This window comes from Abrus precatorius, unplaced genomic scaffold, assembly GCF_003935025.1.
Source record: "Abrus precatorius isolate BTA unplaced genomic scaffold, Abrus_2018 Scaffold6, whole genome shotgun sequence".
NCBI classification, from domain to species: Eukaryota; Viridiplantae; Streptophyta; class Magnoliopsida; order Fabales; family Fabaceae; genus Abrus; species Abrus precatorius.
The window spans coordinates 15,549,799-15,563,904 of NW_020874406.1; the positions used below are offsets into that span (position 1 = coordinate 15,549,799).

At 31.1% G+C, this 14,106-nt stretch overlaps 1 protein-coding gene across 3 annotated transcripts; it reads left to right on the forward strand.

The window, feature by feature from the left end:
- Positions 1-9,744: 9,744 nt before the first annotated feature.
- LOC113868639 (ribonuclease III domain-containing protein RNC1, chloroplastic) lies at positions 9,745-13,478 on the forward strand. 3 transcript variants are annotated; one of them, XM_027504409.1, is made up of 5 exons: positions 9,745-10,732; positions 11,311-11,512; positions 11,738-11,938; positions 12,564-12,650; positions 12,785-13,478. In XM_027504409.1, exons 1-5 carry the CDS (start codon positions 9,930-9,932, stop codon positions 13,100-13,102), a joined length of 1,611 nt encoding a protein of 536 aa, XP_027360210.1. In that variant the 5' UTR covers positions 9,745-9,929; the 3' UTR covers positions 13,103-13,478. The 3 variants fall into 3 exon arrangements, with proteins under 3 accessions (XP_027360210.1, XP_027360209.1, XP_027360211.1); XM_027504408.1 differs by having other exon boundaries at positions 9,751-10,732; positions 12,516-12,650; positions 12,785-13,391; XM_027504410.1 differs by lacking the exons at positions 9,745-10,732; positions 11,311-11,512; positions 11,738-11,938 and adding an exon at positions 12,300-12,370 and having other exon boundaries at positions 12,533-12,650; positions 12,785-13,391.
- The last annotated feature ends 628 nt before the right edge of the window (positions 13,479-14,106 follow it).

Here is a 14,106-nt window from a genome sequence, read left to right on the forward strand (position 1 = left end):
TAATGAATGTCTTAAAACAGTTAATAAGTATATAATTCTAAAATATTATAATAAAAAAATAATATAAAATAATAATATTATATTAGTTACATTTGTTTAAATAGGTCAAGTTGTTAAATTTAAAACAAATTAAAAGATTATGATTTTTAAATAAATTAAAAAATTATATGATATATAGAAATAAATAAAATTTTAATTATATTAATTTTGTCTTTTACAATGTTATACTAAGAATAAATAAAAATATACTCCTCTATCCATCGCTTCCCCCTCTCCCCCTCCCCAAAAAAAAAAAAACACTCAACTTTTGGCTTGGTCTCGTGGTATGATATCCTAGGACGCTGGTCCAAGTCAATTAGCCGATCCCGCGGGGGACCAATGATTAAATTGAAAATTGAAAATAATTTTTTTTATAAAGATCAAATTCAAAAATATGTTTTATGTGAAAGAATATATTTCAAATTTCAAATTTTATTGTATGTCGTACACTATATAATTTTAACTTAACCATTAATTTCACATTTAAATTTAAACATCAGTAAACCATCAGCTGATCGATCTATTTTGTGAATTGAAATCAACTGAATATTTGTGAATAGTTTCAATTTGAATAATCATGACCATTACTGGCATAACATTGTGAAAAAAGACCAATCAAAACGAACACTAAAAGGCATGGATGAATATCACATTATGATATAAATACTAAAAAAAAAATCAAAATATTTTTGGGTGACGAAAATAAGATAATAGATAAAAATATTAGATATTTAACATTTTAAAATTTGAAAAGATTTCAAAATTCTCTTACATTTTTCCCTTTGTTTTTTCTCCCAAATGTAGCATTAAGGCTATACAAAGATTTTACTGCAAAATATCCCAAAGTAGAAATTTAAGTTGTAATTTAATTTTTTATACTTAAATTCCCAATTTGTAAATTTCATGTTACTCTTTAACACGCTAAAATCTTAGAATAAACATTAAATTATCTGTAGAAAAGATATTGTATTTTCTTAATTTGAACATCTACAACAAAAATTATAAATATATAGATTAAGAGGATGTCTTTAGTGATATAAAAATAAAATAAAAATAAATTAAATCTTAAATTTTCTACTTACTATTATGTAAATGATTCTATTCTAAAAAATTATAATCTAGTTATAAAAATAGGTATTAAATTAGTAATACTACTCTAAAATAGAATTTGATTATCGCATAAAAGAGAAGGAATTTTATCATCAATAAGACTTGATTCTTGATAATCTTAGCAAAGAATCTGATCACCAACACTTTCTTTATAACACTCTAATTTTTTTAATTATATTTTTTATTTTCAAAATAGAAGATTTTCTATAAAAAAATAATAAAAAATATTATTTTTAGCTCAAGCAAAATTTTCTCGTTCAAATAAAAATATATCAAAATTTCTCAATCGTAATTTCCCTTAGACAAGAACGGATGTCAGAAATGGAACTCTCGAGTATATTTTTGTTCAAGCAAAAATATCAGTGAATGTGCAGCAGAATTAGTATGATTTTTTTACTAAAGTGAGAATACCCTCAGTCAAGCGAAAATTTTTGAGAAAAAAGAGGTATTTAATTAATTTTGGGCATTCTAAAAACATAATTTTTAAAATAAATAATTATTTCTCATCTCACTCTTTGTTCTCTCACTCCATTCTCCAACTAGAAAACTTCATTACTCTTTAAACCTCCTTTGAATATGAGCTTGAATATCTTTTTCTCTTGATCTCAAATAAGTTTCTTAGAGTTCAATCTTCTCATTTCACTTATATTTCTCCATTTTGTCTCTTTTCAAAAGTGTTTAACTTCAAATATATAGGAAGATCTTGGTCTTTGAACAATATCTTTCACCAAAATGTTGCACTTTTTTTTTGAATCTCGAAGAGAACTTAGCCTTAGAGACATTGTCTCTTATCTCTTTGATTTTGAGAAATTTATTTTCAGGTAAAGAAAGTTAATCCCAAACTCTAACTCCTATTTATATGTTTTTGTTTAAAACTTAAGTTTTCCTATTTTAGATAGTAGAACTCTAATATTTTTAAAAAAAATACAGTGTTAAAAATGTTTTTTTTGGGCATAAAAAACTTATGATTTGTCTTTGGAACTACCTAACTAAAATTTTATACTAAAATTATGAATAAAACCTATTTTAAGAAGTTTCTACGATTTTGCTATTTATTATTATGTATGTGTAATTAATATTGTGAATTATTATCTTCAACAATATGTATTGAGAAGAAGGCTAAACTTTAGAATAGATGATTTTTATTAAAAACCAAGAGAGTGTAATATCTAGTAATGTAACTGTAGTATATAATTTAATTTTAATGAGTTTTAACTGTACAATTGAAGCTGAGTCCAGATGTGTTTGACCTCTGGCAAAATTGTTTGATAGTTTAATTGTAATTCAATGAAATATTATTATGATTGTGTATTGTTGTTTAAAAATTTATATATTTGAGTATTATCTAAAGGGAGTAGAAATATAACTTTTGAAATTATATGATTTGGGTTGAGTTTGGAGATAGCCGACCCTTTGGCATATTGCATGTATTTGTATAAAGTGTTGTTTGAACTGTTAAAAAAGTGTGAAAATGATTGAAGAAGAAAGAAAATCATAAAAAAAAAATTGTTGAGAAAATGGTGTGTTATAAAAAACTGATGAGATTAAGTATGAATAATTACAAAGATATACTGGAGTATAGAGTTCAGAGACGATTTGAGAAATCTAAGATAAATGATGGTAGTGAATGTTGTTTGTAGTTGGTGCACATGAATTACTAAAAACGATAACATCATAGACCTTATACTTGTTTCTCAACTAAACTTCTAACTATACCTTTGTTAAAAGAGGCTGTATGGGCACACACTATATCTGTGTTGTTCCAGCTAACCAACAACTAGTTATACTTAGGGAAGAATTCAAAGGATCTTAGAGGCAATGAATGTGAAATTATATTATATGTGTTATAGCATAATGATCTTATAATAATAATATATGTGTTATACTAAATTGATAGTGTAATTGTAATATATGTATTGTAATATATCGATGGGTGTTATTATAATGCATGTATTGTAATGTATTAATTAATATGATTAGAACACATATATTATGACATATCAATTGATGTATAAATGTATGAAATGATATGGTCTAATTGTATGTTTTGAAATATTAATGGTGTGATTGTTATAATGTTTGATTTGCTGTAAATTTATTAATATACTATGCAAACTAATATTATTTTGATGTATCTTGTATTTAATGATGTTTCTGTATTACTTGTTCATTTATAAAACAAGAGATTTAGTGAGATGGTGAATATTCACCCTTACAGTTATATATTTAAGAATTTAAATGAAGAATGTTCTATTTTATGATCTTATTCTCAGTGGTGTTGCAAGGAAAAATCAACTCTTTTTAAAAATATATTTTATATGTAAATCTGAATTTGAATTCTAAAAAGTGTAAGCATAGTTAGTGACAGTTGGACTGATGCATAAAGAAGACTACTAATTAACTTCATAGCAACATGTGATTTCGATCCTATGTTTTTGAAAGCAATTGATGGATCCGATGAATACAAGGATAAGAACTATATAGTAAACGTCATTCTATCTATCATTGACAAGGTTGGAGCACAAAATATTATCCAAATAATCACAAATAATGCACCAACTTGCAAGACTGTTGGATTTATTGTGGAACCTGTACATCCTCATATTTTTTGGACACCTTGTATTGTGCATACACAAAATCTTGCTCTCAAAGGTATTTGTCTTCCAAAAATACACTGGCCAATGAGGTTACTTATAATAAGTATAATTGTATCTCTTAACTTACTGATGACGCATACTTCATAAGAAATTTCACTATGAATCACTCATTTTATGTGACTTGCCATGTTCAATCAATTTAATAATTTGCTTGCCATTGCTGAGACGATTTGCATCAACCACAATCATGTTTAAAAGGTTGAAAACCATTAAGCATGGTCTTCAATCTATGGTGATTAGTGAGCAATGCTCTCATTATAAAGAAGATGATGTTCCAAGAACTACCTTTGTGAAAAAAACAGTTCTAAATGACAGTTTTTGGGATAAAATTGATTATATCTTGAGCTTCACGAACTCTATATATGAAATGCTTCATTCTTGTGATACCAATGAACCAACTCTTCATTTGGTTTATGAAAAATAGGATCTCATGATTGAGCAATTGAAATCTACAATATATCAATATGAGTGCAAGGAGTTAAATGAAGATTCACCCTTTTATGAAGAGATGTATAGCACTTTGATTGATAGGTGGACTAAAAGTAACACACCACTTCATTGCCTGACTTATTCACTAAATCCTAAGTAAAGTAAATTAATTTGTAATTTTTAATTTATTTTACTTGTTGAGTTATAGTGAACTAACTTTAAGTTATTGATAGATATTATTGTAGGCAATGTCTTACAAAGTACCAAATTGAGTACCTCCACATAGGAACAATGAGATTTGTACAAGGAGAAACAAATGTTTTAGAAGCTACTTTTTGGATCCAAGGGAAAGATTAGAGGCAATCTAGGAGTTTGTTAAATTCTTAAGTGGTGGAAAAGAGATTGGCCAATTTGATTGTTTACAAGATAGGTGGAACTTGAAGCCAAAAAAAATGGTAGTTCATATTTGGTGTCGCATTTCCTAAACTTCAAATCATTGCCTTAATGGTCCTTTCACAACCATCCTCTTCTTCTTGTTGTGAGCAAAATTAGAGTACCTATCCTTTCATTCATTCTATGAAAAGAAATAGGTTAAACCCTAATACGACTAAATATTTAGTTTTTATACATACAAATCTTCGATTGCTTTCAAGAAAAAGTAAGAATTATTATAAGGGTGAAACTAAAATGTAAGATACTGATAGTGATGAGTAGAATCCATTTGTAGGGGCTGATATTCTTAAAGTTACTACTCTTTCCCTTGATGAACTAGATTTATAGGCAATGTTTTTTTAGTGATGATGAAGAAGGGAATGATGAAATTAACACTATTAGAGTGTGAATACTTAACTTTTTTTGTTGTTAATTGTAGAATAATTTATAAATTTATTTTTTCGTTAGAATCTTATTTGTTGAAGAATGTGATTCACTTTGTTATGACACTTTTAATTGATTGTTAAATAATTTTATATTATTTAATTATGTTCATATTAAATTTTATTTTATTTTATTATACACAGACATACTTGTATCCTAGTTTTTGAATAATTAATATACCTTCCTATTCATATCTGTCCCGGTACCCGTGATATACCCCGTATCCATGCAACTTAGCTGTAAAGTCTCCAAATCATGGAGGATGCTTTTGATCTCAAAATGTTGTTGATGTTTCATCAACATTAGAATAAGTCTCTAAGGCAGCACTCCATATTTCATGGGTTGTATCATGGTGCATGAAGTTTTCCCTAGTTTCGTTGGTAGCCATGACATTACAAGGCTGTTCTTGAGTTTTCACTTCTGGTAGCTAGGATCATCTTTTGTTAGTTCCTATGATTCATCAGTAATATATTGCTCCTTTCCCTTCCATTGAAGGCAAATTCAAATAAATCTAGTCTATTGGGTGTAATTCTAGCCATTTAGTTTATAGTCAATAATAGGTAGGATGATTGGTTCGGTCATGTTTGGAACATAGGTGTGTCCTTCCCTTGCCTTAGATTTTGGATGAATGACTTTGTCAGTCATGGATAATATCAAAGGAAGTTACGTTTTGATCGGATTGTACGCTCTGATACCATGTAGAAAAGGTATTATATTTCTTTAATCTAAATCAACTACAAATTAAGCTATAAATGCACAAATTAAGAGGATGCCATCAGTGATACAAAAAATAAAATAAAATAAATAAATTGAATCCTAGATTTCTTACTTACTATTATGTACATGATTGTAGTCTAGGAAATTTACAATCATCAATTGGACTTGATTCTCGCTAATTTTCATTGGCAAAAAATCCTGTCACCAAGGCTACTGATATAAATTGTTTTCATTTAACTTTAGTTTAGCCAGTTGTACTGAAAGAAATCTAGACATCTACCGTTGCAATTACTTTAAGAAAGTCTTTGCTGACCAAGTTTCAATGATTAAACTCAATTCAATGTTTCAACCCTTCATCTAGTTACAAATATATTAGTACTGTTTTAAAAAGTTATTTATTTCAAAAAATATACTAACACAATAAAAATTGATAAATAGGTGTCGTAATAAGTATAAAAATCTTTTTGTACAGGTAATCTTTTTTTTATAACTAATGAACCAACCAGATGAAAAAAAGGGTAGGGTATGTGTGATAATTGATCCAGAAAATTTACATGCTGGCAAATATGTAATCGCCATAGCAATTAACTTGGGAGGATTGTAAATCCCGAGTCCCAAATGCAAACACCTCCTTTCCACAAGAAACGGCAACGGCAACGGCTATTGCTTTTTGTTGATTATACTTGATACTGGGTTAATTTCCGGAGGTGCAGTGCTGGTGCTAGGATGTAGTCTACAATAATTGGTGCCCTCTTTAATAATAAGAAATTTGCTTTCGTAGACATCATAGCCATAATTCAGGTTCGTGTTTTCACATCATGCATGGTAAGGGTCCCTTTTAGAATATAGACTAATCATCAGAAACATGATTTATACATATAATATCAGTTTCTCTATCTGACCCCTACGTTATTTGATCAATTGGATTAAAATTACGAATATTTCAGGACAAAAATTTTATGGCCATCCGTCAATAAGAGGCTACCCCATTGCAATATGCTTTCGTTTTCAATCAATCCATGCCCTCTAATACTTCAGCAACCACTTTCCAACAAACCTAAATCAAACATTTATAACTTGAAAGCATGGCTTAAAGTGATATTCATTATCGAGGAGCTTACCCTTTATGGTAGGTACATGTAGATCCAAATTGGCGTATGACAGTTCGTTTCATTCTTTTTCATTTTATCTATTTCGACTAATCCAAACTTAACATTTGATTCCCTTTGATATGGCTTTTTATAGAGTTGAAAGACAAAGGCGCTATAAACCCTATGAGCAATCATGTTTGCCAACCAGCTAGCACTATAGATGTGATGATATATTCATGTCAAATCATCAGATGTATATTTTACTCCCTAATTTGGTCGCATAATTTTAAAAAACATGATAAAATTTGATGCCCTTTCTCCAGAATTCAGAATTCTTTTATATTAATCTAGAGCAGTTCACTTAATGTTTTTTCTTTTCTGTTTTTTTTTTAAAGAAAATGGTCGTGAGAGACATGAAAAACTGTCCCCATGGCACGTGGGACGCAAGCAAATTGTTGAAGTTTGAGCACAAATGGAAACGACAAACAGAAGAGAAAGTCGTGGAAAAGATAAATTGCATTCATATGTTTGATTGATTCAAACAGGTTTATTCCATTTTCTTTCTCATCAGTTAACCCGGTCACACAGGGTGTTGATGAAAATTTTGATTCAGACACAACGACAAATGAATTACAGTGCACACCTTCTGTAAATTTCATAAAGTATTTACTTAATGAAAAATGAGCTTTAAGTTAATTAAAATACTTCAATGCACATCATATAGCTGCTGATGAAAATAATTTCTTTTTCATTCACTCTTTTTCTCACCTCTCTCTCTCACTCTCTCAAAGGATAGTGAAATATTCTACATGTTTAAACAAGATAATAATGGAAATTAAAAATGAGTTTTAAGCAATTGGTTTTATTTAAGATTTTTATATGAAAAATGTATTTATTCTTCTCAACATTTTTTCTTAAAGGGCATTTTTTACTGAGAATCTGACTAATATGTGTTTGACACAGTTTAAATTTGAAAAAAAAAATATTTTAAATCTCTTAACAAATTAATAAAATTAAGTTGAACTAAATACTCATTAAATTAAATGTAAGTAGCATGTGTAATTCCAATATTAACATAAACCTCCTTAATTGTGTGTGTCGGTGAAATATTGAATAAATTTGGCAACATATTCCTTGCTAAAATGAAAATGACAATTGTATCAAGTCCTTGATCAGATGACCTACACCAACGCTGTGGACGAAACAAATTATTAGTACTATGCATTGGTCACAGTTGAGATGGCCTACATTGATTTTTGTCAAGACTGCACTCCCTACGTGTTTTCATTTTGTAACATGAGACATTATTATCCCAACTCCTTCACTCCACACTTCCTTCGCCACCATGGATGTCCCACATTACTGTAGTAGAAGCCAACCACAAATTATGTACATTGAGATGGTCAGTACCCAAACTATAAGTCTATAAGGGGTCCAGCCATTCTCTACGGCTTTGTCAATCACCAGCTGATTTCTATTGTTGGGCTCAACGGCAATAGCAACGTCGTGGACCTTACGTTGGTTGGGCTTTGATTGGGGTGCGTAGGTTTGAGCTCACAACTTCTTTGCTAATGGATATAGAATTTTTTAATTATAAAAATATAATTTTTTTGGTAAAACTATAGAAATATATATATATATATTTTTAAAATTTTTTCAGTGGTAATTTTTGATACATTTAAATATTTTATTATTATTTTAAAAATTATTATCGACAAGTTTTATTTTTTAAAAAAAATTATCATTAGTTATTTTTAAAATTTTATTACTTTTTTACTTTTGAATTCTTGTCTCTATAAAAATTATAAATTAAAATTTTAAAAATTTATAATTTTATAATTATTTTAAAATACTATATTTTTACATAAGAAAAGAATTTTCTTACACCAGCTCAATCTGAGTCTTTTATTTAATTTAAATCTAATAATTAGTGAAGTAATAAATTATAACTTGTTAAATTTAAGTTAAATAAAAAATTTAAATTAAATATAAATTTTTTTAAACTTACACTAATATAAAAAAATTTGTGATTAAAACTATGACCAATAAATAAATTATATATATATATATATATATATATATAATATAATATAATTCTAAATCATGACCAATAAATATTATGTTAGAACTGTTTATTGAAAAAATATGACTTATACCTAGAGTCAAGTTTGAGTAAGTTAAACGCGTGAATTTAATAATGAACTATACTTTAAAAAATTATTGAATTAAAAAAAGTCATTTAAAATTTATTTTTAAGTTTAATAAACTGACTTGTAAATAATAAGCAATAATAATAAATAATATTAGAAAATATTTAAATTTTTCTATCATATTTGGATATTATATATTCGTTAATTTATTTAAAGACATATTAATTTATTTGGATATAAGTTTTATTAATTGATTTAGATAAAATTTTAAGCTTATTTAAAAATATTATTATAAAATAGACGTTTTAATAAATTTTTAAATGAAATAGAATTTTAAAAAGTTAAAGCTAGACGTTAAGAAAAGGCATACATCAAATGGATGGATTAAATTCAATATTTGATTTAAAAATTAGGTTGAACTCACATCTTGTACGTATAATTCAAATTTTAAAAATCATCAGGATGCAATAACTAATTGCAAGTAGTTCATTTTTACATTTTTACTTAATCGGGCAGGCTACAGTTTGTAATAGAGTTGTAATTTACTGAAAAAAGGGAAAAAGAAGAAAGAACACGAACGACGTGTCGTTCAGAGGCCCAGAGTATGGCTGCGCTTCTACTAGCAGAAGTTGAATCTGAAATCTGAAATATCTACTAAAAAGTATCGCTAAACGAAGGGTGTGGCGCGTTGCTTGACCTTATCCAACTAAAACCCCTGCAACACAACGCCCCAAACCCTGTCATCTATGGTGTCAAAACCCATACAAAACCCCCACCAACCACTGAACCAACCATCTTAATGTTCATCGCCCACCTTCTACAAAGAACATTTCCGTCCACACTTATCCTCATCTACGCTAATGGAACTTTCTTCCTCCTTTTTACTCCCCCCAAAACCATGTTCGTCCTCACCACCTAACTTCTCTTTCTCATGCTCCCTCTCTCCGTTTCCCATTCAAGTTTTCATCAGAAATTTCAAATCCCGAAACCCCACGTCCCAAAGCTTCCGTATTTTCGCGGTTGCCTTAGAACCGCAACGGGAACTCCCCGGAAACAGTCCTCAGAGACTTCTCAAGGAACTCGCGGAACGCAAAAAGGTGACTTCTCCGAAAAAGGGACCCCCAAGAAGGTTCATCTTAAGGCCCCCAATAGATGATAACAAATTAGCAGAAAGGTTCCTCAATAGCCCCCAATTGTCTCTGAAATCGTTCCCTCTGTTGAGTTCCTGCTTACCCTCGTCGAGGCTCAACAATGCCGATAAGACGTGGATGGATGAGTACTTGCTGGAAGCGAAGCAAGCTTTGGGGTACTCTCTTGAGCCCTCGGAAACTCTCGGGGACGATAACCCGGCAAAGCAATTCGATGCATTGTTGTACTTAGCGTTTCAACACCCGTCGTGTGAGAGAACGAAAGCACGACACGTGAGATCGGGGCATTCGAGGCTGTCTTTTCTGGGGCAGTATGTGATTGAATTGGCCCTAGCTGAGTTCTTCTTGCAGAGGTATCCGAGGGAGTCGCCGGGTCCAATGAGGGAGAGAGTGTTTGGTTTGATAGGGAAGAAGAGCTTGCCCAGGTGGATTAAAGCTGCTAGCTTGCAGAATTTGGTGTTTCCATATGATGATATGGATAAGATGCCGAGGAGGGAAAAGGAGGGGCCTGTAAAGTGAGTTCTTAGTTTCCTGCGAAATCTTGTTTCTGTGATGTGGTTTGGATTCTGCATTTTCTTGTGGAATAGTGTTATTTCCGTCTCTTAGCTAGAATTGCATTTACTCACATTATGTGTACTAAAGCATCTAAATAAATATTAGAAAGCAACATGATGTCTACTCTATATGATCATTTCGTGGGACTGGCTACACGGAAATGTGGAGTGATGTAAATCCTTGTAAGCTTAGGTGCCATTTTCTTTTCTGGTCAAAGTTTGGTGATTGATGAATCAAAATAATAAGATGCTTGGGTAGCTAAATGTCTAAAAGGATCTAGGAAAGAAAAGACAAAATCTTGAAGATTTACCTTTCTGGATGATATTTTTATTGCCTTAGGGTTATTTATGTGTGGTGGAACTGTTTTAATCAATGGAGTTGGTCATCTATTTCTGAAATGACTTGTTCACCGTGTTAAAATATCCTATATTGGCTAAAAATATGGTGAGAATACTCCTTGTAAGACTTGGCCACTTTTACTTCTTTCAATTAACTTTTGGAAGTAAGTTAGGCTCAATTGATTTCATTACTCTGCCAGGTCAGTATTTTGGGCTTTGCTTGGGGCTATCTATCTTTGTTTTGGTATGCCAGAAGTGTACCGTGTTCTTTTTGAAGTCTTTGGAATGGATCCAGATGAAGAGGATTGCCAGCCTAAATTGCGCAGACAACTTCAAGATGTGGATTATGTATGTGCTGAGTTTGAAGGCAAGCTAAGCTGGCAAGATATTGTTGCATACAAGGCAAGCTACGCATATCTTCTGCTAAAGTATTGTTTATTTAAAATATGTTAGTCAATAAAAATCTACATATCATGCTTGTAGCTGAGACATAATCTATTTTGATTAGAAATTCAACTGTGTTTTCTGCACCACTTGATTAATTCTGATGCAAAATGCCTTCCCTACAATAGAATACTTTATTTATAGATGGAGACATGGAAATGAAGTTTACTGTTCTTCATTCAGCCTCCTGCAGATGCTCTGTTTGCTCATCCAAGGCTGTTCAGAGCTTGTGTTCCCCCAGGCATGCATCGGTTCAGAGGAAATATATGGGATTATGACAGCAGATCCCAAGTTATGAACACTCTTGGATATCCATTAGAAATGACAGACAGAATTCCAGAAATTACTGAAGCCAGGAACATAGAGCTTGGACTTGGATTGCAGGTAGCTCTCCTCTTGCCTCTCATTCTACTTTCTTTTAGCTCTATCAGGCTATCAAAGTACAGATCTGGCTTGATTTGTTCGGGTAGGACTGGTTATACCTTTGACTGAACAAGTGAACAAATGAATATTAATTCTTCTACTTATCTCTTCTTGGGTTTCGCATTAGATGGCATCAAATATGTCTAGTGATAGTGAGGGTTTAAAGCCTTGAAGGTTTGTTTGTAAGAGTTGCAGAGCTATTTACATCAGTGATGCTTTTTAGTTTTAATGTAGAAATTAGTAAGGTAAATTTAAAAGAAGCAGAAATGATGAGGGCTGGCTACACAATTGTTGATAACTATTTTTGCTTTAGACCATTTTATTTTTACCTGTTTTAGGTATCGCCTTACTGTGTTTTGCTCATCTATGCACATTTCGCATGATAACAACAAAGTCCAGCCTTAAAACCTCCCAAATAGTAAGCATTTTAATAGTTCAGGTTGGAAAAAGTCAATGTATTTGTTTTATTAGGTCAACTTGGTTCGTTCTGTTAGACACTTTCATGGAAGATGTAAGTTGGTAGTCATAAGTTTGAAAGTGGGCTTCTGTTGTAAGTTCTGATGTGGAATGTCTTATCTATTTGCAGCTATGTTTCATGCATCCCTCAAAGTACAAATTTGAGCATCCTCGATTTTGCTATGAGAGATTAGAATACATTGGCCAAAAGATACAGGTACTGTTCTGCCTGCTATCCATAGGACCATTTGACTGCAGTTATGGAAAGGCTCCTTACTCAAAGCTTATTTAGAATCGCAGATTTTCTTCACCATTGGATAATGTATAATTTTTATATACTATTTTCTTTAGGATTTGGTGATGGCTGAAAGATTATTGATGAAGCATTTAGATGCTCCAGGATTGTGGCTACAACAGAGGCACCGTGGCCTTCTTATGAACAAGTATTGTGGAAGATATTTGAGGGCCAAACATCTCCACCGGGTTATTATATATGATGACAGGGTTCAAGACACTTATGAGCACAACCGAAGAAAGAGAAACCCGGCCACAACAGCTGTTCAACAAGCCCTTCATGGGCTTTCCTATCTTGTTTATGGGAAACGTGATGTGAGACGTCTAATGTTTGAGGTTTTTGACTTTGAGCAAATCCAGCCTAAAGAAGTCTAAATATGAAGACAATAGCGACACAACGATAGAGAGCACATTCGTTTTTCATTTTTATCTCTTTGGTTTTTCTTTTCTACCCGTTGATTTGGGCTTTCTTCTCATATTATGATTATGATTTGATCCAGCATGTTGTAGGCGATTTGCAAATTCTTCGGAAGTTGCGCTTGTATATATTCGATGTATTTTATTGTTTTGATACTGTGCGCCGTAGACAACCCCAAGTGCAAAGATGAGGATACATATATGATTACTTGTTCTTCTCCTTGACTTAGACCATAGAACAAAAGCATGACGATCAAAATGCGACGTTGGTATGATTATTTGGTAATTAGACTTGAGATTTTCACAACGTATATGAGAAAACCAAGAATAGCCCGCACTCCAAATTCATTTTAAAGTAGAGTTTGAGAAAACACTGATCATCTACATAATTTTCATTTATAATTGACAGATAATTCTACGGGTTGTTATGATTATTTGATAGGTTTCTGTTTTCGCGATGAACCAAGCTAGGCTTACAAGCAGGAGTCCATCGGCAGAAGGGTTTAGCAAAAACGGGTTTCTCTAGCTCGTTGACTGTTTCCTTTACTCTTCTCCTTTTTACTCGAGAAAAGGATTTTATTGAGGAGTGAGTACAAGAGGTACTCCAACAAAAAATGACACACACACACGGATGTTAATTAAGAGTTTAATTGCATACAAGTAATGTTGCACAGCACTAATATGAGTTAGAGCACCTGGTTGGAGAGATTTACGTAAAAACTAAATTCAACTCCTGATTTTTATTGAATTGAGAAGACTAAAAACTCTCTTTTGTTAAAAACTATTAAATTATGCAGTATATATATTGACCAAATAACATTAACGGACACTTCTTTTAGACTATTGCTTTGAATCACATATTCATCTATGTATTTGTAAAGATCTAGAGTTAATTTATTAACTTACCTTTATTATTTTATCTTAAAAGATAGAGGTTTTAGTTTTTATCCAAATGACTAACG

Coding starts and splice junctions, on each gene's coding strand:
- LOC113868639 (XM_027504408.1), top strand. CDS start 9,930: ATGGAACTTTCTTCCTCCTTTTTACTCCCCCCAAAACCATGTTCGTCC. Junction 10,733..11,310: donor GAAAAGGAGGGGCCTGTAAA/GTGAGTTCTTAG, acceptor TTACTCTGCCAG/GTCAGTATTTTGGGCTTTGC. Junction 12,651..12,784: donor ACATTGGCCAAAAGATACAG/GTACTGTTCTGC, acceptor TATTTTCTTTAG/GATTTGGTGATGGCTGAAAG.